The sequence below is a fragment of the Lemur catta genome, chromosome 7, assembly GCF_020740605.2.
Source record: "Lemur catta isolate mLemCat1 chromosome 7, mLemCat1.pri, whole genome shotgun sequence".
In the NCBI taxonomy this organism is placed as follows: domain Eukaryota; kingdom Metazoa; phylum Chordata; class Mammalia; order Primates; family Lemuridae; genus Lemur; species Lemur catta.
The window spans coordinates 78113011-78136975 of NC_059134.1; the positions used below are offsets into that span (position 1 = coordinate 78113011).

Genomic DNA, 23965 nt, shown 5'->3' on the forward strand with positions numbered 1-23965 from the left:
GAAAAGTTTATTTCAGCTTCATAATTCATTATTGGTAATACGTACATTTTGAAGATTGTTGTGAATTTGTGAAAATCTCTAGTGTCTTTCACAGATGAGTTGAAATTTTTGAAATTTCCCATAGTTCCTGGTCTCATATATTTCAGATCTTATTTCTCTTCCATTATTTTTTCTGGGCACCATAGAACATGTGCAAATCACCATACAAGCCCTGGCCTGGCACCAGAGAGAGTCAGCATGTAAATTAGAAGGAATTTCCTAGGAATCCATTCCTACAGTAAAATGGTTAACGATAACTGAACAACATGTGAAAGTGCCCGTGAACTACATAAATATATCTTATTAAACCCAAAGTAAATGTATTCTTGACTCATCATTTTATGGGTCAGCTGTCAAAACCACTTAGGGCCACTCTTCCATCCAATGTCAGGAGAAGTCAAAGATTCTGGCTATGTCTACATGGAGCTTTTAGACACATCAAAAGTGTAAATATAATATCAATTACCATTTGAACTAATTAGACATTTGCTTGAATTGTGGATTAAAAAGCATTATGTTTCTCTCTGCACGTCTGACTCCACAAATTCAGGTATAGTGTTGTTTTTTTTTTTTAAAAATAGAGTTTGTATAAAAGAGAAATATAATATTTTCAAACAAGTTATGAGTATGGGTCAAAATTTTATTAGAGTTTTACTGCAAAGGAAAGTCCTTTAAAAGACCAAGGCTAAGATTTCTGTCTTGGTAGAAACATGTATAAGGAAAATGATTGGTTAGTAAATATTTTACTGCCTAATTGATGGGCTTCTGGGTAGATGAGCAGCCAGCATCCTAGAAGTTCTCAATTTCATATAGGTCTTTCAGAAATTTACTTGAAACATTTTGTCTATGATGCTAATTTCTCCCCAGAAGGATGTTGCAAATTATATAGCTTAAAAAGTTTTATCTCAAACTATGGTTTAAATAAATCATGGAAAAATTCACCATTTGGATCTGGATTTGAATTCCAGCCAAATGACATCCTCAGAGAACTTAAACTCTAAGAGTCTCAATTTGCTTATCTAATGAATAAGATTAGCAACCCAAAATAAGGGACCTAGGCAAAGATCTCAGTCGATGCAGGTTTATTAAGCCAAAGATTGAGGACATACCTGGGAAAAATGCAAGCTACAGATGCATCTGTGACTATTTTTCCAAAGAGCGATTTGGGAACTTCAGTTTTGAAGTGGGAGAGGGCACACAGAAAGAAAAAGGGGGAGGGTGAGTGGGCAGTGAGGCAAATGGTTACATTCTGTGAGGCCCAGAAAATCTACATTTTACTTAAAATAAGGTGAATATTTAAAGAGAAAAAGGGAGTGAAGGAAGAATCAATTATAGAGATGTCTCTGAATAAGTGGAAGAATGATCTTGTTTTGTCTCTGTTCTACACCTGGAAAGATAAATTTGTAATCAACATTATTAATGTGGAGTTGAATAGATTTAGTTTCAGGAGCTGGACTTAGCCTTTAGAGCTAAAGTTGCAATTTGCATATCCTTGTTTATGGAAAGCCAGCAAGGAATTTCCTTAGGAATGATCTGTAGGGGCAGTCTTGTAGATGTCTGAGGCTTTTTATTAATGTAAAATATTAGTAACAATTAATTCAGCCTCGAGTCTTGACCTTCTCTTTTGCATAAAGAGTTGGGGAGTGGTCCTGAAATTTTCATTTTCCTTTACAAGATCAATAATCTTTATTTAATTTGGGTTGTTATGAGGATAATGTGAGTTAATGTAAAAGTATCTAGCACAAAGTCTGGGACATTGTAAGTGCTAGGTCTCTTCTCACTCTTTGGAAGTATGATGCAGTTCCTTTTTTTTTTTTTTTTGGTATGTCCCCCTATTGTGATAGACATACCTTGTGCTCTCAAAAAATAAGTTTTGGATTGAATTATTGACGCTAGAGGCAGCTTTGCAGTCTTAAATACAAAAGGAGGAAAAGGACACTATAAGTTGTTTACTAGGTCATGGCCAAAAGATTGAAAGGGTTATATAGAAGCTGACTGGTTGTGACTAAATTTTTATAAAAGTGAAATAAAAATAATCGATAATAGCTCTGTTTTCCTGGCAGAAAAATTTCTCTATACAGTGAAACCAAGAACTTTGTCTACAACATTTCCTATGTATAAAACCAGCTAAGTGTTAAAAAATTGGGTGGGGTTATTGTAATTTATTATACACACCAAGTGGATTAAGCATAGTTAGACCACTTACAAATTGTCCCTCACTTAGTTCATACAGCACTCCTATGAAGACAATTTTAATATTCTGATTATTCTGATTTTAAGTTGTAAAAACAGTTTTATCATTGTTCAGGAATTTGTCCAAGGTCACCCAATTAGAAAAGAATTTAAGCACCTTTTGAACCTAGAACATCCCTCCCTATTCTAATCTATGCTTTTTGTCTAACACCAGACGGTCGTTCCTGTATGTTCTGAGAACATTATTACTTGATCAAAAAGGTAAATTTTATTTTGTTTAATATAAAAATGAAGTTAGTAATTTCTTTTATTGTGGTTGCTATTCACCTATGGTGCCAAGTACAGTCTAACTGAGGTGGTACTGTATCCAGTTCAAGAGAGATGCTTATAGGTTAAAAAGGTAAATTTTTAATTATGCTTAGGGCTCCGTCACCAGCCAGTCAGAATAGATAAAGAACTTAGATCTGGAGCAGTTTCCTGAAGGCCACAAGCTGTTCTAGGGGTTACCTGCACAGGTACCTGGTTTTGGTGAAGGTTTCCTGGGGAGAACAGGCCAGCCAATAAGGGGGATGAAATCTTTAAGGGATTCAATTATAGCTTCATTTTTCTTTTTTTCTTTTATACATTAACAACTGGTGTGGCCATGCCTCTGAATATCAGCAAATTATCAATGCTAAATATGCTGCTCAAGAAAAGTACCTTGGATGGAAAAACTAAATTTTTTTTGGGAGGGGGTGGGGAAGAAAGAAATTTTACCTTGTTGACAAAGGAGGAAAAATGGCAGACCTTCTTGCCTCAAAAGCCAAATTTCCTGAACATTAGCAGAAATACAGAGCTTTTAAAGGACGAGTTCTCAGCTTCAGACAATTGCTGTTCAACTATAGTTGATGATTGTGATCATCCCATCTCCACTGTAGACAATCTTGTGATCTCCACCCAGGACCTAATAATAGCTATTTACTGATGGTGGAATTATTGGTGACTTTTATTTTCTTCTTTACACTTTTAACTAACTCATTGCGCATACATTACTTGAAAGCCTAGAATATGCTAAATACTCCTATATCCCTGGATTTCAGAAGTGAACAATACAAAGTGCTTTTGCTGGTGTTACATTTGCAATTAGAAAATGTTTAACAGAATTAAAGAAAGTTTATCAGATAATTGAATAGTAAGATGAGGAAAGGGCCTGAGAAAAAATATTTTTGTGTTTTAAAAGATCATATTGTATTTTACAAAAATTATGCGGCCAAAAGCTGACAAGTTTGTATTTATGTGGGCACTTCCAATATTTTAGCAATTCAACTGAGAGTATTCATTTCAATTTGAACAAACACTACTGAAATGTATAATATACAAATGGTAATAACATCTTGAATGATGGGAAGTGTTAGCTTTAAAAGGACTCTGCATCACAGTTAAGAGTCTACACTGGTTGAGATTGTGGTGAGAGTTCTCATTATATTTTAATATAACATGATGATGTTTATGCATAGCTTCTTATTTCTACATGAATTTTCCTAAGGGGGGAAATGTCAAGTCTGATTTCAAAAATTGGTGAAAGCTTTCAGTGCTTGGGCTTGAAACTCTGGCTTTCCCATGTTCTTTCTTATTTAATGTTTTTAGAGAGGGAAAAAAAGGGGAGGGAAATTGGAAGTGAAGTTGGACAGAGTCCATGTCCTTAGAGAGAGGAAATTTAACAAAACAAGCAGGTCTTGACTAACCAGTTCCAGGTATGGCTCTCTGTGTTAAGTACAGTTCAATCCAAATGTTCCAAACCTGCCCCTCCACATATAGGCTTTCAATATCAATTAACATATTTTATACTCATGTAGAGAACTCCATTAATTGCATTTGTATATGGTATTAACCAAAAAACCTAGTAATTTTCCCCAGGCCTGGAAATTTTAAATGTCCCATATTCATGGCCCTTCTGCTAAATGTGGAACCTGTTTAGCAAGGTCTCTATTTCTGCCTCCTATATACTGATGTTGCAATAGTGCATGGGGATGCCTGAGGATGTTGCTGAAAATAAAACTGGGGAATGGAGGAAAGTCTTTAGTAGTGCTTGGGTGCTGTCCCAATTGGCAATCTCAGAGTTGTTGCTCTGATGAGCTGTTGTTTCAGCTGGGCCTTCTTCGGAGAAGGCTTTAAGTCTTTATCTCTTCTGGTGAAAAAAATACTTAGAATTCCTTTTTTTCTTCATATTCAGACATATTTAACTTCATTTGTTCTTTGAAATTGACCCCTTTGCCCTGCCACGCCCTCCCCACCCCTGTCAACCCCCCTAGAAATATAGTGGAGTGGTTTTTAAAACTCTATAAGCAATAATTAAAAAAATGATAAAATAAAATTGAAACTTGATTGCTCAATATATAAAACAGATAAAGAAGGAACTTTTCTGGTGAGATACCCTCTTTCTTCCCATATCTGTAGTGAAATTCCATGGAACATAATTTGAAAACCTGGACTAATGGAAAAAGCACATGACCAGAAGTTATAGTTATAATCATTGCATTCTATTCAATAATTCAGTTCAGTTTAACAAACATTTATTGAGCATTTTTAGCACACCAAGCACTAAAAATTCCAAGAAATAAAAGGCACTCAAGAAACTTAACTTCAAGTAAAGGAACAATCATGTATACAAACAAGTATAATAAGCTATATAATAAAGAGTTATGGATGCTTTGGATGGTTTCTAGACAAAGTCAATGATAAATTTCAACCACTCTGGGCTTTGTTTTCCATAAGTTTATAATAAATTACTTAGAACAAGCCACATGCAGGGTCTAACCTTCTTTACATTTATGAATCTGTGATTCTGTTACTCTGTGCTAATAACTATAAGAGGAGAGAATGGACGGGCAAGGACTAGATGCAGCATATACATCTTTGAAATGTTTTTAAAGTTGAGAAAAGTGTGTCATTGTAGCCAGAGAGGCAGGGTCAAAAACTAAATATGGAGCATAGTTGCTAGGGAACAGAGTTATGCAGGATCATCTCCAGCTTTTCTAGAATACTCCTTCCACCTCTCTGAGACATGGTGAAACCTGGCTCTCCTCTGATAACAAAATTCCCTTTTCCCCTGGAGGCCTCTTACCTCCCACCTATCCCCAACCCAGTTTTACAGAACCCAGAGGAAGAGTTGCTAAACTTTCCACATAGTGTAGTAAAAAACAGCACATGCTTTTTGTAGAATGCATGCTACGTGTGAAGTGAAAGTACTCCGTAATCCACTTCCCACAGACAATTAGTGTTAACACTTTGGTATATATTCTTTTGAGCATTATGTGTATATCTAGATTTGTCAATCTACCTATCAATATATATGTATCTATATTTCTAAACTTTCCCTACATCTATATCTGTATTGATACTTCATTCTTTATAAATGCAATGACTTTTACTTTATACACTTTCATTTTTAAACTATTTTTATTTTAACATTGTTTAATACACACCCCTCTCCTCTTCACCACCCCACAACCTCTGTTGCCATGCTCATTCTAGGCCGTTATTCCTTTGCTCTTACACAACAGACTTCCCTCCTTTGAACCTCATGCTGTTTCATTTCTGCTATTTTCTCCAAATCCTATGTCCAGGATACTTCGCTCTTGACAACTTTCACAGCTTCCTCTCAGATTTCCATTCCCACCCATCAACACCTTTATTCTCAAGTCTATCAATTAACATTCAGGGAGGCATTGTATGGTAGACACAGTAGAAATTTTGGAGTCAGGATGACTTAGATTCCAACCATCTTAACCTCCAGCATCTTAACCTCTCAAAATTCCAAAGTTCTTAAACCTCTCAAGTTTCCAAATTTCTAATCTATAAAATTGAAGATAGTAATAATAATAGCCATTTTATGGCACATTTTATATACCCCTGGTATATGTAGTTGCACTCAGATTTTTGGTAACTGTTGAGAGAATGAATTTATGGACATTAGAAGTAATGAGTCTAAAGTGATTATTCAAATGCTTGATAAATAGTGAGAAATCAAAACAAAATCAGAGCTGTCATTTCTAATGGCTTGACCTTACAGTTTTGGTATTAAGGTTCTACTACCTCAGTAACCATGACTTTGATTTCTATTCCACCTTTTTCATCAGCACAACTGCTTTTCCTCTAGGAGAAAGTGCTCAACCTTGGCTGCCCATGGAAAGTCCTTGGGAACTTTAAAAAAATACTGATACTGAGTATTGTCCCCAGAAATTTTTATTTAATGGGTCTGAGGTGTAGCCTGAGCATTGGGATTTTTTTAAAGCTCTAAGATGTTAAACTGTATAAATGTCCCTGATTCAATTCTTCAGTTCTTCCCCTCCCCACACTCACTCACCCCTCCTAAAATGGGTCCAGGCCTCTGTTATTAATGCTTCTATATTCTTTCAATCTCCTGCCTACTTCAGAGATCGCTTGACCTATCCAGCATCCCAGTTAACTGTGCATGCCAAACTTCTCACCATCGATTATAATAAAATGATGAATGTTTGCCTGCCACTTTCGTGGACTACAAGGTACTTTGTTCAAAGGCATTGATTCATGGTGTCCTTCACAGATTCCTGTTTCCTCTTGCAATTCCCATACCCAGTACTCAGTCTCGATCAAGATGCCAACTTAACCCCTTTTCTTATCCTCTTTCCCTCTGCTATCAGGGATGAGATGAGAGTCACATAACTCTTCTAGAAGAACAGAGTCACTGAATTGAGACCTTGACATTTTTAGCTCTCCATCTCACATTGTCATCATTTGGAAACCACTCTTTGCTCCAGAGGAGGCAAAATGTGAGCCAGTGGGTCAAGTCTTGCTGATGACTTTGGGCAGTGTACAACTTTATTTCATTATGTATTATGGGAAGTTGAGTGTGTTTAGATGAGCCAAGAATTTTCTTGTGTAGGGGAGGCCCCGACCTTTCTTCCTGTGTTTGTACAAGGCCATATACATTTGCCTACTAGAGAGGACCTCGAGGCCACTTAAGTTGGGAGCTTCTGCTTCATCCTTTTGCTCAAATCTTGGCATAAGTGTCCTTTCTTCTTTCCAAGGCTAGTTAATACAACCATGCCAGGAAACTGAACAAGCCTTTTTATTGCTCAACTTACCCTTCAGATCCAGTCTAGTGGCCTGTGTTCATAATCTGGGTTTGCAGCCACCCTGAAACTGGCTGTGGAATGAGATATGGTCTTCTCAGCTCCCCACTTTCTTTTCAGCCCCTCACTGCAAGGCCAGGGCCCACTACTGCTAAGCATAAGAGTGAGAAAGATCAGGAAAAAAGTGCACAAACCTGGGGAAGAGCACTGTGTTATCGTAAGAATCAAGTCCTATAATGTAATTAACCACCTGCCATTTAAAAAATTATTTTCTAAAATCTGTTCTTTGAGATATAATGTACATATGGTAAAGTCTATAAATTGTTAGTACAGTTTGATCACTTTTGAAAACTACATGAACTTGTATAACCACCACTCCTATTAAAACATAAAATGTTTTCAACACCTCAGATACTTTCCTAAGCCACTTGCCATTCATCCCCACCCCCGGAAGCAACCACTGTTTTAATTTTCAAAGTTAGTTATTTTTATTATTAATGATATTTTTATTAATACATTTAGTAGGAATTAGTAAATGTCTATTTATTTCAGTGTTTGGCATACTGATAAATTATTCTGTATGCCGTCTTTCTAATTAATAATTTTCAAAAGTGAGAATATGGATTCACTTAAGAGCTTAAATAAATAAGTCATGAATAAAATAAATGTATCTCAAGCTGAGAATGGGTTTTTAACACATAGGCTAGTTCCATATTGAAATTTAAAATAAACACCCTACTTCCTGAGAAAGAGCCAATTATCCTCTAGTTACCTTCAAGTTAAAATCACACCAACTCTAAGATGACCACTATTTCTTAGATTTGTGGCAGATGCTTCTTGCTCAAGTATATGCTGGAAATATAAATGAAGAATACAGTACATGACACATTTCAACTTTACACTTTGACTTAGATTAATGATAATTAGAATTTGATTGAATATTCTCTGTGTTGTACTATATTAAAAACTTTAGGTACCATAAATCATTGTGTGTTACACTTGCTTACTTAACACTGATTTTTTTTTCAATTTTTCTTTAATACTAAATCCTTTATCTTTGTCTTTCCTCCTGTTGACTTCCTCTATATTCCATTTTCCTCCTAAGTCCTAGATCCCTCTGTTGGCAACAGTGATGGTGGTTTGCTATTTTAAAAGCAATTCTAGTGTTTGGAGAACCTCATTTGTCTTGCTGTCAATAAAGTTTGGTTATCTCTTAGTCATCCCTACTCTTTTAAAACTTTACAGAAAGTCAGTAGAGAATAGTACTTACAGTAGAGCTGGCAGGGGCTGGCAGCGGGGTGAGGGGCCACGGGAACATCCCAAGGACCGCATCAGCCAGGCAATGTGGGTGTAGAGTAACTAGCAAGAATTTCAGTTCTGGCTCTGCCATTTATTGTGTGTATGATCTTGGACACAGTCAATAACAATACTTGCCATATCTCCTTGTAAATGTTATAAGAATGACAATGAAACTTAATAGGGAACTTAACAAGAAAAAGCTATGTAAATTTTAACATGGGATAAAACTTAAGGTAATGTAATTATGAACATTGTATTTTTTCCTAACCAATATTGGTGCTGATTTTTAATTATAAAGAAAAATGAGAACAAGACCTCAGCATTATGTTTTCCTGGCTCTCTTTTGCACTGAAGTCAAGAGGAGAGTGAAAGCAGGCAAGAAAAAGATGGCATTTATTAATATTTACTCTATCAACTGCTTGCATTTTTTTCCAAAAAGCATTGTGTTTCTCTTCTTGCACTATAATTTTTCCTTCACTATAACTCCTATTACAATGTAAATTTACTTTATTGAGATGACTGTCTTCCTCCACTAGATAAGAAGATCCCTGAGGTTAGAGTACCTTGCCCAAAATAAGAAACAGCCAATAAATGGATGTGTGGATGGATGCATGGGTGAATAGTACCACAGATTTTTAAGATATATATGTGAGCTCTTAGTTATGTCCACAGAGTCTTGAATGATGTAAGGTGAAGCCTACTTAGCAAAGAACAATCTTTCCTTTAGCTGTTTCTGCAAAAAAGCCAGATAATAACACAGCATTTTTTTTTTCACTTTTTCCATTGAGTCCTTTTCAGTCCACTCAGAGTCTGCCAGAATATGCATCCAAGAGTATCTTCTCTGTTCTCTCTGTTCTTCTCCACCAGGATAGCCTTGCTCGTTTATTCTCTCTCTCCCATATCATCTCTTTGGGATTTGGATGACTGGCATCTCATCTTTATTGTCATTCTTGGAAAAGGCTTTTTGTTTTGTTTTGAGTCTTAGGTATTTTTGAATAAGCACCCAGGTCAAAAAGGACAATAATATTTATCTCACTAATATTGACCTTCTCTCATTGCATTGTTTTGATGAGTCATTCTGACAAAAGTCTCTGCTTATTAATTCCAGTGAAAGAAAACACTCACCTGTAGGAGTGCACACTGATAACCGTGTATAGACACAGGGAGAAGATGGTGAGGGAAAAAGAGAATTCAATCTTATTACTTTAATACTAATTTACTTAGCACCCTATGTACTCACCATCCAATTGGTATTAACTGACGTAACTGACCAGCACTTAAGTGCACATATAGTTGTAACATTCATCAGGTGTCTGGCAGATGGTGGGGGGAAGTGGGGATGGGTATATTCACACCTAATGGGTGCAGTGCACACACTCTGGGGGATGGACATGCTTGAAGCTCTGACTCAGATGGGGCAAAAACAATATATATAACCTAAACATTTGTACCCTCGTAATATGCTCAAATAAAAAAATTAAAAATTTAAAAAATACTAATTTACTTAATTTTAATAATTTAAAATATGAAAATGTATCAATATGAAGAAGAAAATCAATGTGATGTGGTTTGGGTAAAGAATTATTATTATTATTATGTTTTATAGCCACAGTCTTCCTGGAGTTTTGGAAAAGGAGACGAAGTATACTGACCTATACTTGGGACCTTACCGAATGGGAAGAAGAGGAGGTAAGATATTAGCATTCCAGGAGATGAGGAAACTGAGCTGTCCCATGACGCAGAAAATTATTTATTGCCCTAACTTTCAGTATGGAAGCAGCTAAATACCATTAAAATTTTTTCTTGGTGTTTTCTACTAACAAGATTTCTCATTTCGTGAAGATAATAGAGATCAGTGATGAAGTATGTATTTTTCAAACAACTTCTGTGATGTTTCCTTGAACGACGTTAGTGGAAAATGATGCTAATTAAAATACTGCTTAGGGTTTACTTGGAAAATAATTGGTATCTTATTTTTGAAAGGTTGCTTCTTTGTGAAGACTTTAATACAAAAGTAGGCCAAATTTAGGAGTTTTGCATCAACTCTTGGAGGATGTTTTTAAGTTTATGGCTTTGATATTTAAGTAACTTTAGTTTCTCTTACAGGAAACACTTCGTCCCCAGTTTGAAACAAAGTATTACAAGATGGAGGTAATAAATCCCATCACGGGAAAACCTGAGCCACATCAGCCTTCCTCAGACAAAATCACTCGTCTTCTTGTTTCTGTCTCAGGAATATTCTTCATGGTAAAGTATAGCCATCAATATCAGAATGTTATGGGATTCCAGGTTTAGAAGAAAGTCCTATGATACCAACTCATTTTGTGACCCTGAGGATATAAGAAACCATATTATTTTCATTACCTCGGTAATACATACAATTAAAATAAAAGTCACAGCAGGCTATGGATATTTTACAAAGGTAGTTTATGCACCGATGTAAATAAAACACTCTTTGAGAGAAACAGAGATCAAATGGAAATATATTAGTTGCCTTAATGAATTAGATATCCTGTGTTAAAATCAAGCATTCCATTTGAAAGAGGAAATTTGGGCAGAATTTGCAGCAACTTTTCGCTATTTATGTTTACTCATACGTAACTTACTCATATGTAACTTACTTACTTAAATGAGAAAACTAAATCTGGGTATTCTTTCTTGAAAAGGTAAATACCTTCAGCTCCTGGGGACAGTGGATTTGATCTATGGTTTTGCTTTTGATTTGTTAATGATGCAAAGTATAGGTGTCTTCTCTGGTCTCCTATATTGCAGATTTCTTTGGTGATCACTGCAGTGTTTGGAGTCGTGGTGTATCGCCTGGTGGTCATGGAACAGTTTGCATCATTCAAGTGGAATTTCATCAAACAACACTGGCAGTTTGCAACATCTGCTGCCGCTGTCTGTATCAATTTCATAATCATCATGTTGCTGAATCTGGTGAGTGCTTACAATGCCATTTATCAATAGGTAAAAAGGGGTGGGTAAAAAACATAGAGAAGTCTATGTTTCCTTTATATTTGGAATATATTTACCTGGAAGCTGAAATACGACCGAGCTATTTTTCTGCCATAGACAACTCAGTTTAACAGAAAATATTCATCTATGTGGTTTAGATGATAGGTTTTGAAATTATAACCAGTGCTAGTTGTATCGTCTTCCCTGCCCTTTGAATTTATAATCTAGATTAGTGATAACTTCCATTCATTGAGTATCTAGTATGTGCTAGAGGCAGTGCTTTGATTTTTTTTCAAACAAATGCAGAGATTGTTTGGGTTAGAAACCAAATAACTCAGTTTCATAGGAGAATTTGTTAGAAATATATAGGAAAATCTTTTTTGAAAATGAAAGTTTGTTATCCCCAAACCTTCATGTAAAATGGAAAACAGGCAGCTATTCCATTTTTTCCCCTCTAGTATTAAACCTCTCTCTCTTTCTCTCTCTCTCTTACCCCGTCTCTCCCCTCCCCTCTCCTACTTCCTTCTCTCCCACCCTCTCTACTTTCCTTCCTTGCTTCCTTCTTTTCTCTTCTTTCCCAATGCTTCTCTTTGCACACCTGCTCTGTCCTGTCATGAGGATGGCTGTCTTTGCCTAGCCGTGGCCTCTTTTTCTGTCAGTTTGGTGTGCGGTGGCATTGCTGTGCCTTTGTTATCTTCTTTGACTGTAACTATGTGACCATGTTGGATAGGCTTCTGCTTCTTATTTAACTTAGATCATCTAGAATCTCTGCTATTTTCTCAGAGAGAGTATCCTCTTGTCTCAACATGGCATGCGCCTATATGCTTGAGGACCTCATGTCAATGGCTATGTCCATGGCTCGTGTCCATGGCTAAGGGGACAACATTATGCCTAGGCCTACCTTTTCAGTAAGGTCTATTGATAGGAACCAATTTTCTCTGAACAAGAGGCACTGATTGGCACAGTAAGGATAATATCTTTCCTTTAATTTTTCCAACAACTCCACAAGGTCAATATATTCTTCATTATATAAATCAGGAAAGTGAGATTCAGAGAGCTTAAATTACTTGCCCCAAATCATACATTTAGTAAGTGTCAATGCTAGTGTATTCACATCATGACATAGTTTATATGGATAGCTGAGCAATACATAAATAATGATGTTGATATTATATACACACAGTATGCATTTGGTTCCGAATATGTTTGTCACTGATGTTAAATGTTTAACTTGGAGGAAATTGGGACCATATGCTATTTACGTTTAAAATAATCAGGAAGGTCTTAAGAGAAAAGTGAATAAGCACTGTGAGAAATGAGTAAATTTCAATGCGAGGACAATAGTTAACATCTTATACAGGAGTCTGCTTTTATCAGGTTCAGTTTAATTTGTAGAAGAATATTGCTGATAGTATATCCAAACAAACCGTAAAATACTTTAATTTATCCCCCGGCTCATAGTTTAAAGTGCGCTATAATGTTTGAAAAAAATACAACAATAGAACTGGGAAACCTGTGTGGAAGTGTATGTAAGGTAGCATAGGTTGTGCACTGCACAGATACCACATTGAAGAAAGTCATTCTCAGCATAGATGCTATAGATTTTTATGTTTTACTTTTCTGATAGATAATAGAAGATACTGTTTCCAAAAAAAAAATCAGTATAATAAGACAATTTTCCAGTAGACAGAGGTTATTATAATTGGCCCTATTTTCTGAGGAAAAGGAGGTTAGTACTTATGTTAATTTCTAGGTAACACAAGCAATCTATCAGTCTGATCTTAAATTAATTCTATTTCTTATCCTAAGTAGGTTGGTTGACATAAAATAATGGGGGGGGCCATAGTCTGGCAATCCAAGAATTTATAGTATAGTGGGAAATAGGATTCAAGACACAATGAAGAATGCACAAGAGTTGAAGCACAAAAGGCTCTAAGTAAGGTGAGAAAGAAGTCATCAATTGCTCCTGAAATAGGGTAGTGGGATTGTTATAGTGGATCAGAAGACCTAAATGAAGAAGAGAGGGTACTTACTCTGATAGGGCAAGAAAGAGCAGAGAGGGGACCAATGTTTGAAGAGACGCAACCTACAAATGGACAGGGGCACAGACGTGCATGTTCTTTGCCCTGAGGAAATGGTTAAGAAGTGTCTATGTAACATACATTTTATGGAAGAGTGAAGAAAATGAGATCAGAAAAGCAGATCAGTGCCTCACTGTGGAGATTATGAATGGCACGTAATCAGTATGGACATCATCTTTTTTTCCTCTCTATGGGCAGTTGAGGTACTTGATAGATAAATAACTATAAATCACTTTATCAGATACATTTATAGTTGTAAAGGGGATTAAAATATTAGAAGATGTTACTATGCAATTACTGTATGACAAATTTGAAGACTCTCAACAAAATTTAAGCTTTCTAGGGAAAAAATAGTCAAGACTGCTTCAAGTAAAAGTAGATGTCCCAAGTAGATTGTCAATCATGGAAGAAATTGAAAAAAATTTATACTATAAGCTATTAATGCAATCTCATCAAAGGTATTATATTAAAAAGACATTTTAAATTTTAAATAAAATGATAATTTTCTGTTGTGCAAATTCATCTAGAATTTAAACAAAGATATAATGCCTCTTAAGCAAACATAAACCTGATTTGAAAAATATATCTGGCAAAGAGTATCTAAAATCAAACTAAATAGCATTTACAGCTATGTAGATATAATAATAACTGCAAGTATACATCAAAATATTTTCAGGAGTTATCTCTGGAAAGTAAGATTGTAGGTGATTTTTATTTTTTTGTGTGTTATCTAACATTTATCATATATTTTGAATTTTCCAGATTTTCTAAAATGAGCTTATATTCAATTTAAAACTAGTAAAAGACAAAACTTTTTCATTAATTTTTGATATTCTATTTTAATGAAATCATCATTGCTGTCATTCAAGATTTATTTAGAAGGATTATCATTGTAACACTTGTTTTGTGGCCTGACCTATGATCTGTCTTGAAGAATAGTCCATGTGCAGTTGAGAAAAACATGTATTCTGCAGTTGTTGGGAGAAATATTCTGGGAATGATTGTTATATCCATTTGGCCTGTGGTGTAGTTTAAGTTTGAAGTTTCTTCATTGATTTTCTGTCTAGATTATCTGTTCATTGTTGAGAGTGCAGTGTTGAAGTTACCTGCTATGATCCTATTGCAGCCTCTATTTTCCTTTTGATCTAATAATATTTGCTTTATAAATTTGCTCCAGTTTTGAGTGCATGTATATTTATAGTTGTTATATCCCCTTGTTGAGTTGATCCTTTTATCATTATATGATGATTTTCTTTGTCTTTTTTTACAGTTTTTGACTTTTTGTCTAACATAAGTATGGCTACTCTTGCTTGATTTTAACTTCCATTTGCGTGGAATATTTTTCCATCCCATCACTCTCAATATGTTTGTCTTTAATAATGAGATGAATCTCTTGTAGGCAGCATATAGTTAAGACTTGGTTTTTGTTAATTGATTTAGGTACTCTATATCCTTTTATTTAATAATTAGAAAATTTATTCCATTTATATTCAAAGTTATCATTGATAGGTAAGGATGTACTCTTGCCCTTTTTGTAAGTGTATTTGGTTGTTTTATAGATCCATTATTCCTTTCTTCTCTCTTTTTGTTTAGCTCTGTGTTTTGGTGGTTTTCTATGGTTCTAAGCTTTGTTTTCTTCCTCTTTCTTGTTACTGTAATTGCCGTAATTTCTTTTATTTGTGGTTATGATAAAGCTAACATAAAAAGTCTTATAGATTTAATAGATTATTTTAAGCTGATGGCCACTTAACTTTGGTAGCATAAAAATATTCTAAATTTCCCCCCCCACACACAACTTGTACTTTTGTTTTCTTCATTTTTACTTCTTTATCTGTTTGTGTTCCTTAGCCACTAATTGTAGTGGTTATTGTTTTGAAACTTTTTGACTTTAAACCTTTATACAGAGGATTGAGGGATTTCATAGCACCATACTTCACAGGGATGTTCTGAGTTTAATTTATGAATTCACCTCTAATGGTGAGTTTTATACTTTCACAAGTTTTCATGATAACAACTATCATCTTTTTGTTTCCAATTGTAGCACACCCTTAAGCATTTCTTATAAGGCTGGTTCAGCAGTGATGTGTTGACTCAGCTTTTGCTTGTCTGGGAAGGTCTTTATTTCTTCTTCATCTCTGAAGGATAGCCTTGTTGGCTATAGTATTCTTGGTTGACAGGGGTTTCCCCCCTGACCCTCCCACTCCCAGTGCCTTAAATATAACATCCCATTCACTCCTGGTCTGCAAGGTTTCTGATGAGAAATCTGCTGATAATCTAATGGAGCCTTCCATTATATGTGAACTTGATGCTTTTCTCTCGCAGCTTTTAGAATTTTCTCTTTGTCTTTGCTTTCGATAGTTTGATTATAATGTGCCATGAAGAGGGTCTTTTAGGTTGAATCTAATAGGAGAATTCTGATCTTCCTGAATCTGGATGTCCATATCTCTCCTACTACTTTGAAAGTTTTCAGCCATTATTTTGTTAAATAGGTTTTTGTACCTTTCTCCAATTCTTCCCCACCTGGTAATCCTATGATGGGAACATTTGTATACTTAATGGTGCCCCATTATTCCTTTATTTTTTTTTTTTCTGACTGGGTTATTTTAAAAGACTGGTCTTCAAGTTCAGAAATTCTTTATTTTGCTTGATCTAATCTGTTGTTGAAGCTCTCAGTTGTATTTTTTTTATTTCATTCATTGAATTCTTCAGCTACGAGATTTATGTTTGGTTCTTTTATATATCTTTTTGTTGAATTTCTCATTTAGATCATGAATTGCTTTTCTAACTTCATTGAATTGTTTTTCTATGTTCTGTACTTCACTGAGTTTTCTTAAGATCATTATTTTGAATTTTGAATTCCTTTTTGGGGATTTCATACATGTTCTTTCCCATGGGGTCTGTTACTGGAGACTTACTGTGTTCCATTGGAGTTGTCTTTTTTTCTTCTTTTTCATGTTTCTTGTGTCTCTATGTTGATACCTACACATCCAGTGTAATAGTTGCGTTTTTCAATTTTATCAAGTAGCGTTTGTAGTGAGAGAGTTTTTCCTGTAGGTGGGTTTTAATGTGCCAGCTGGGTGTGGAGCTTTGGCTTTGGTTCTGGGTGAACGTCATAATGTGGTCTCCATGAAGTTTCTTCAGCTGTAATATTTGTCACTGATGTCTATGATTGCCTCAGTGTCCTAGTCTGTGGGTGTTTGTGAAGGTAAGATTGTGGTTTTCCTTGGAACAGGGGCACTGGTCTGGATGTTGGCCAGATAAATGCAGCTGCAGAAGGCCAATAGGCTGTCTGACAGGCTCCCCGCAGAGGCAGTGTCCATTGTCAGGCTGGCTGGCTTAGGCTAGTAGCAGGTGCTCATGAGTGTGGTGGCATTAGGTGACTGCAAAGTTCCATCTGAGAGGCTGGGGTCACCACAGGACCACTGTCAGGCCATGCATGGACACACATGCAACAGGGCTGAGCTAGCTATGGCAGAACTGTCCTGAAGGTGGGGCTGCTACAGGACTGACCTTCAGGCCTGCACGGGTAGCCCTGGGTGTGGTGGGGCCAGGAAGGTTGCAGCAGTCTGTGCTGGGGGCAGGGCCACTTCAGGACCAGCTGTCAGACTCAGAAGGAACCCACACAGGCTCAGCAGACTGACTGGCTGTGTGGTATGGATGAATGCAAGCATGGAGGCCAATGGGATCTTCGGCAGCTTTCCTGCTGTGCAGTTCCACCTATTCCCTGAGGGATGGTCTGCCACATGGGTTCAGATGCCAGGATCTCAGTCCTTCCATCTGGCCGAGGTTCTGGGCAGCTGGGGTCATAGTACTGTGTGAATGAGGTGGTATGATGGTGGGGCCCCAGAGATAGAGAGATACTGATTTTCAGAGCCAGATGTACTCTAGTAGCAGGTCCACTTTCAAAATGGTACCAAGCCATAGCAGCTTAGGTCCCAGCAGTGGGAGGTGCTCAGAGTGGTCTCTTACTATGAGGCAATGCAGTTGTGAAGATTCCCAGCTACCATGCAGACTGTATTGGAGACCTGTGAGGACTGGAGTACCCTCCTGTAGCAAGGATTTGCTGGCATTTTTGATGGCAATGGGGACTGCTGGGAATGTTCAACTTATCTTTTCTCCACAGGAAGAAGTCCCCTAGCTCTGAGCTGAACCCAGTGAGGGAGAGAGTATGGCAGAGTCAGGATGCCTTGCTCCTCCTCTGTGGTACCCTTTAGGGCTTCCATATGCCACAGGAATTTTGCCATTCCCCTGGTGCTTTCCAGTGTACTTCTTCAATCACTGTAGTTGAAATATAGTTGTTTATTTGTTGTTCTGGCGCGTTTTTCTGCAGGGGGACAAGTGTCAGGTAACCCTAGTTGGGCATCTTGCTGACATCACTCTCTAATATGACTTTTTCTGAACATTCAAATATTTACCTATACACAGGTGTTTGTTTATAATCAGAAAAAAACAAAACAAAACAAATAGTCCACCATGATATAAAGTATGGAGCAAATTTGAATTAGAAATAAAATGCACTGTTCTTTTTACCTTATAAATAAGTCACCCATAAAACCACAGCCACACAGGCAGCAACTTTTGGTCACATTTTAAATTTTGTCTTTTACCAAGTTAAGATTTATCAGTGACTGAGCAGTATATCATCTGTTCTGTTCTCATTTGTGCTCCCCTCTCTCATCTGACTGTCTCAATACTGTCCAAGATTCTGTAAGTTTACAATGTCAGTTCCTCAACTTGGTGTCCTGGCAAAAATTGGTGAACTTTGAACACAGACAAAACAGAAATTTGCTACTTGACTTATGTGACTTGGGCCATATCGTGTAAGGTCTATGAGCTTTAAAATCTTAATTTTTTAAATGAGAGAGGGGAAACTAATACATAGGGATATTGAAAGATTAAATGAGATACTCCTTTAGTGCATAGAAGCTGCCAATATATGTTAACTTTATTCCTTTATATTTTCTTCTCTTCAATATCTTACAATTTTATTTTCCTTTATAAGTCTACCTACACTCCTTTTCTGTCTCACAAAATACCAACTTTAAAAAAATATGTCTCCATTATAATGGAGAAAATCTATTAAGTAATAGATAGAGTTTAATTATTTATTTCCCTTCAGTCCAAGATATGGAAATGATGACAATCTTTTGTTTGGCCTTCCTAAATTCTTCAGACCACATCTGCATTGATTGCTATTAATTTTTTGCTCTTTTTTGTTTAAATGTTTTCTATTACCCATTCATAAATATTTAAATACTCAGAGGCATCTTTGGAGAGAAAGAGAATTACATATAGTTTGTTACATCATGTCCTTCAATCAAATACATCTAATAATAGAAGAACATTTTTAAATGTTTAATTAATTCATGCAGAAATCATACCACTAGGCTAAATTTTTGTAGTCTTATTCTTTTTAATGTCTTAAATTTATTTTTCCTTGTTAAAGTCTATTATTTTATCTTTCATAGTTTTGATTTATAAAATCAATACATTGTTATTATACAAAGTATTGAAGTATAAAAACATTGAAGATATTAAATAAAAATCACCTTCCCCAATCCATAATGCCAAGCCACCTCCCTTCATGCTATGAATCTAATTGTACATGTTGGAAGTAATCAATGTTAATAGTTTCATGTCTTTTTCTTCCCTTCTCCCCTCATCAATTATTATTGCTTTCAAAAGAACACCCTGTGTTCCTGTGCTTATTTGGAAATTTGTTCCAAAGACCTACTGATATTCAAAAACATTTTGAGTAGATTAATGAACCGGCCTAATATTTTGGAAGATGGGAAATATTTCACAAACAAGGAAAATGAAAAAGCTAAACGTGGTTAATTAATTTTTATTTGGGAAAGCAAGCATGACAGCTCTGGGAACAGAAACTTCAGGTCCAAGGTTCAATCCTTTGTTCCCACCTAATGGAATAACCATCTCAGTTCAGCTGAAGAACTTGTTAGTCCAAGCTCATGATCAGAACCTACACTTAAATAAAATGGGAGCTTTACCTAAAAACATTTCCTTATTAGAAGGTTCTTTCTATTATCACTGATATTGTAAAAATCAAAATTTAGCTAAAGTTTTCATTGTTGTACCAGATCCAGTTTTATATTGTTATACTTGTCTCCTTATCACCAATCCCTTAAACTCTGACTCTTCTCCACCTCCTTCCCCCATCCTCAGTTACCATCCCTTCTCTAGAATCATAATTGGCTCTCATGCCTATCGTTCCCTCTCTCTCTCTCTCTCTGTTGTAAAGTTCAGATATAACTTGTTCTCTTTAAATCTATATGTTTGATGTGGCTTAGTGTATTCTTTCTTCTAAAGCACTTGCATTTTACAGAAAAGAAAAAAAGCTAAACTTTATGGAGTGAATCTCTAATTATAGAAAGAAGACCTCTGAAGGCAAGGAGGATAGTAGTATTTGAGTCATAAAAACAATCTTTTGGGTTCCTCAAAATTTCGCCAGCTCTACTTAATTGAACACTAGAGCCCATGTAACTTCTTAGTGCTATAAAACAACGCTCCCTAGTTCCTGAGCGGTGACAGAACTGACTTTCTTTTCTCTAAATGTTTATTTCTACATGTTGAGGCTTTTGGCATAAAGATTTAGGGATTGGTGGAAATGTAATAGACGCTAAATACTTCTCCTTTGTCTTTGCAACTAACTCAGGAGATTTTAAAATGGATTTAGCACAAAAGGAAGTGACCTATACAACCAACTCAACCGATGTGGAAAAAAAGGTTATATTCCTCAGATTTAATAAGTGTAAAATAACGATGCTTTTCTGAATTTATCCGTTCACTTCCTATTCAGGATGTTAAGACGCTACATAGATTATTAAACAGCCCTTCTGATTCACCTGAATACACAGGATTAATTTAAGGGCTTAATCAAGTAAAGATAGATTAAACCCATTAATGTCAAATATTATACCATCAAAAATGTTCATCTAGAAAACCAAATACTACTCTTGTTGTGTTATAATCAGATCAAAACTAAATATACAGTTAATAAAAATATTCTTTTTGTTTCTTAATAGCTTGACTTCAGGATCCCTGTACCACAGTTTTCTCCAAATGAGGGACTTGGCCTCAGCTACAATATTCTATTAATCTAATTTGCTTTTCAGCTGTAACCTACATACATGAAATTATAAATGTAGACACAGCAAAATAGTTAAAATCAAACTTTTTTTTTTCAATTGGGAACTTTTAATGTTTAGTGTACATAGCCAGAAATTTTAAGCCATGATTCACATGTTTCTTTTATCTGTTTCATCATATCAGTGGTTAACTGTTGTGAATTTTGCTTCTGTAACACTTCTCTTACTCATTCCCTGCTCACCAACCTCACTAGTTCAGCTACTTGTCATTTTTAGCTTAGACCATTGCAGCAGCCTGTCTACTCCAAACTCTTCTTATCTCCCTTGCACATGACTGTTGGAAGGATCTTTATAAATTGCAGATTTGATGATCTTGTGCTTGAGGCTGTTTGACAAGACTCTGTTGCCTCTCGTATAAATTCTAAATTCATTTGCCTGCCATGGGAGTCCTTATTTAAAGCCAGTTTTCCTTTCTCTTGTCTAAGGTTGTATCTCACTCTCTCCTTTTCGTACCCTGCACTCCAACCTACAGAATCGCTTTCATTTGTCTCCCTGGCACTTTGCCACTTTATACTCCTTTGTCTTGGTTTGCAGTGCTTTCTCTGCCTGGAATGCCATTTTTTTCTTTTGTCTCCTTGGAAAAAATCTCTTATCTTTGAAAAGTTCAGTTAAGGGTCACTTCCTCCATAAAGTTTTTTCTCAATCTCATATGTAGAATTTAATAATCTCGTCTTTGTGTTTATTCTTCTCACAAGGTGTTTGGATATGCCTATTCTCCCCACTCTCAGATTCTACTGGTAGAATTAAACAATCCCTTTTGTGAATATTCTTCTGTTACAGTGCTTATTATATGTTATTTCCCCCTCTATCAGTGTAAGCTCCTTATGAGCAAAGGCTCTAGCTTCCTCGTTTTTGCATCTCCAAGTCTTTGATTAATCCCTAAAAGACATTTAGAATAATCTTTTTAATAAATTTGAAATATTTTATTCCCCAAATATCCTAGCATCTTCTGTAGTGCATGTCCTCAAAATTAATTTCTGTTGTTGGAATTGTATTTTCAATGTCTTTCACGTTTACAGCACTTATTTTAATTCTACTTATAACCAAAGACTATATATTCTCTAAACATTTTAAAATAAATGGATAATGGCATCCTTAAATAAAAAGTCACTGGGAGGAAAAATATGGGCCAAAATAATCAAAATTTAATTACAAATTCACTTTACAGTAATGAAAATATCTTAAAAGAGTTTTTCCTTTTCTTACTATGCGTGAAATCACCTGGAATACTTTTGAAAAACTACAGATCCTTGAGTTCCATTCAGAATCTCCTTTGTGGAGTTAGAAAATCTGTATTTAAAACAAATTATTCAAAAATACTCTCTGGTAAATTCTTATCTAGTCAGTCCCTAAAATAGCATTAGAAAATCATTAATTTAAGGGATCTAAGGTAATTTTGATATACAGACAAGATCAGAAACCACATCTTCCAAAAATAAATTGCAAATAATTAAACAATAAGACTTCAATTCATTATTTTTAACATTCCTTTACCAAGCATACAGCTAAAAAAAAAAAACCTGCAAAGACACAATTTGAAACCAAGAGTTGCTCTTTCCTAATTCTATCGTTTTTCTTCTTTGTTTTGCTACCTCTGGAAAATGCCCTGCTACTTGAAGGTGCCATAAGTAGCATGGTACTATCATATCAGGATATATTTACAAAAATATTTTAATGAAAATTAAAAAGTGAAATTATTCCAAAAATGTATATTTTTGTTGCTTGACAATCAAACCTTAACTAATTTTCTCATGTTATAGCAGCCTGACAGCTGTCTGGCCTTATGATTAATGGGTAATTTATAAGAAAAAAATAGATCAAAGCAGAAGTGCTCTTACAGTTTTAAAAATCGAAAACTAGGCCAATTAAACCATTTTAGCATGGTTAATAAAAGAATGAACTCCTTCTGTTATTCGTCCTCATTTTAAAATCCACAGACCAAGCACCGAACACACCATACCAACAACAACAAATCCCTAACTACACTTGGCTAACATAACTGCTCAATGATGGTTCAGGATTCTTCTCCATTGTTGATCCATTTCTGTCTCTGGAGTTCACAGCATACATAGGAATGCCTCTTTCATGGGCCAGATCAGTGAAGACCTCAAAATAGACCTAACTTTCCTTGATACTCCGTTGCTACTGGTTACCAATTACAATGTAAATAGGTTATTGTGAAATAGGGTGTATCAAAGGCCACACATCTTATCAGGGAAAGGAGCTAATGCCAAATGCCTCGTTTAATAAGAGGGTTTGCTTTTAATAAGTGTATTTGTTTAGTTGGTTCATGTTTATGTCCATGGTTTCCAGAAATTCAGAAAGGTAGATTACTGGAAAAGAGCAATCTCGATTCTACAAAAGTCTGTTTGGAGATCATTTGCACATTGAAGGCTGGATTGTGGGGCTCTGACATAGAGACAAAAAGCACTAAAACAGGTGTAGAACTCTCTAATATGCCCCCTCATAGTAACCATGCCCTTTCCCTGCCTTTGTTGCTCTTTCTCCCCCCAAATGATTTCTGCGTAACACCCCAAACAAGGCATGACTGGTAAGATGATGATTTCTCAGCTCAGAATGAATTCTAAAAGCCTTGCCATGGCCTGCCATGGCCTAAAAAAAAAAAATATGTTTTCCTCTGAGATCTCTGTGATTCTTCTGTTACTACTTCACTCTGTTATTGCTGCCACTCCTGTCTCTCTAACTTCCTTGCTCTTCATGAAACACATCAAGTCCATGCCAATCTTGGGGTAGTTGCATTATTGTTTCTGTGTCTCCAAAGTGCTTAGCTCAGATTTCTGCTTCTTGGCTTCCTCCCCCACTTCATGCAGGTCTCTGCTGAAGTGCCACCTTCTTGAAGAGACTTCTCTGACCACTCTGTACAATAGAACCCTGTGCCCACCACCACTCTCTCCACTCAGCCTGCTTTGTTTTTCCTCATAACACTTTTCACCTCCTAACCAATTACATATTTTTCAGTGATTTGTCTCTACCCACTGGAATTTAAGTTCCATGAAAGTAGAGACTCTTTCTTGCTTGGTTCACTGTCCTTTGGTTCCTCCAATACTACTCGATGCATTAGAAATTCCTATGAATATTTTAACCTAATCAATATATATGAATAAGAGAATTTCAGCTT

General features: G+C 35.9%; 1 protein-coding gene across 1 annotated transcript in view; it reads left to right on the forward strand.

Annotated features, from left to right (window-relative positions):
• ANO3 (anoctamin 3) overlaps positions 1-23965 on the forward strand; it is a 407322-nt gene that overhangs the window by 354685 nt on the left and 28672 nt on the right. The window contains exons 17-19 of the mRNA XM_045557695.1: positions 10231-10313; positions 10731-10871; positions 11397-11561. Coding sequence (XP_045413651.1) covers positions 10231-10313; positions 10731-10871; positions 11397-11561 — 389 coding nt within the window. The remainder of the gene's footprint in view (positions 1-10230; positions 10314-10730; positions 10872-11396; positions 11562-23965) is intronic.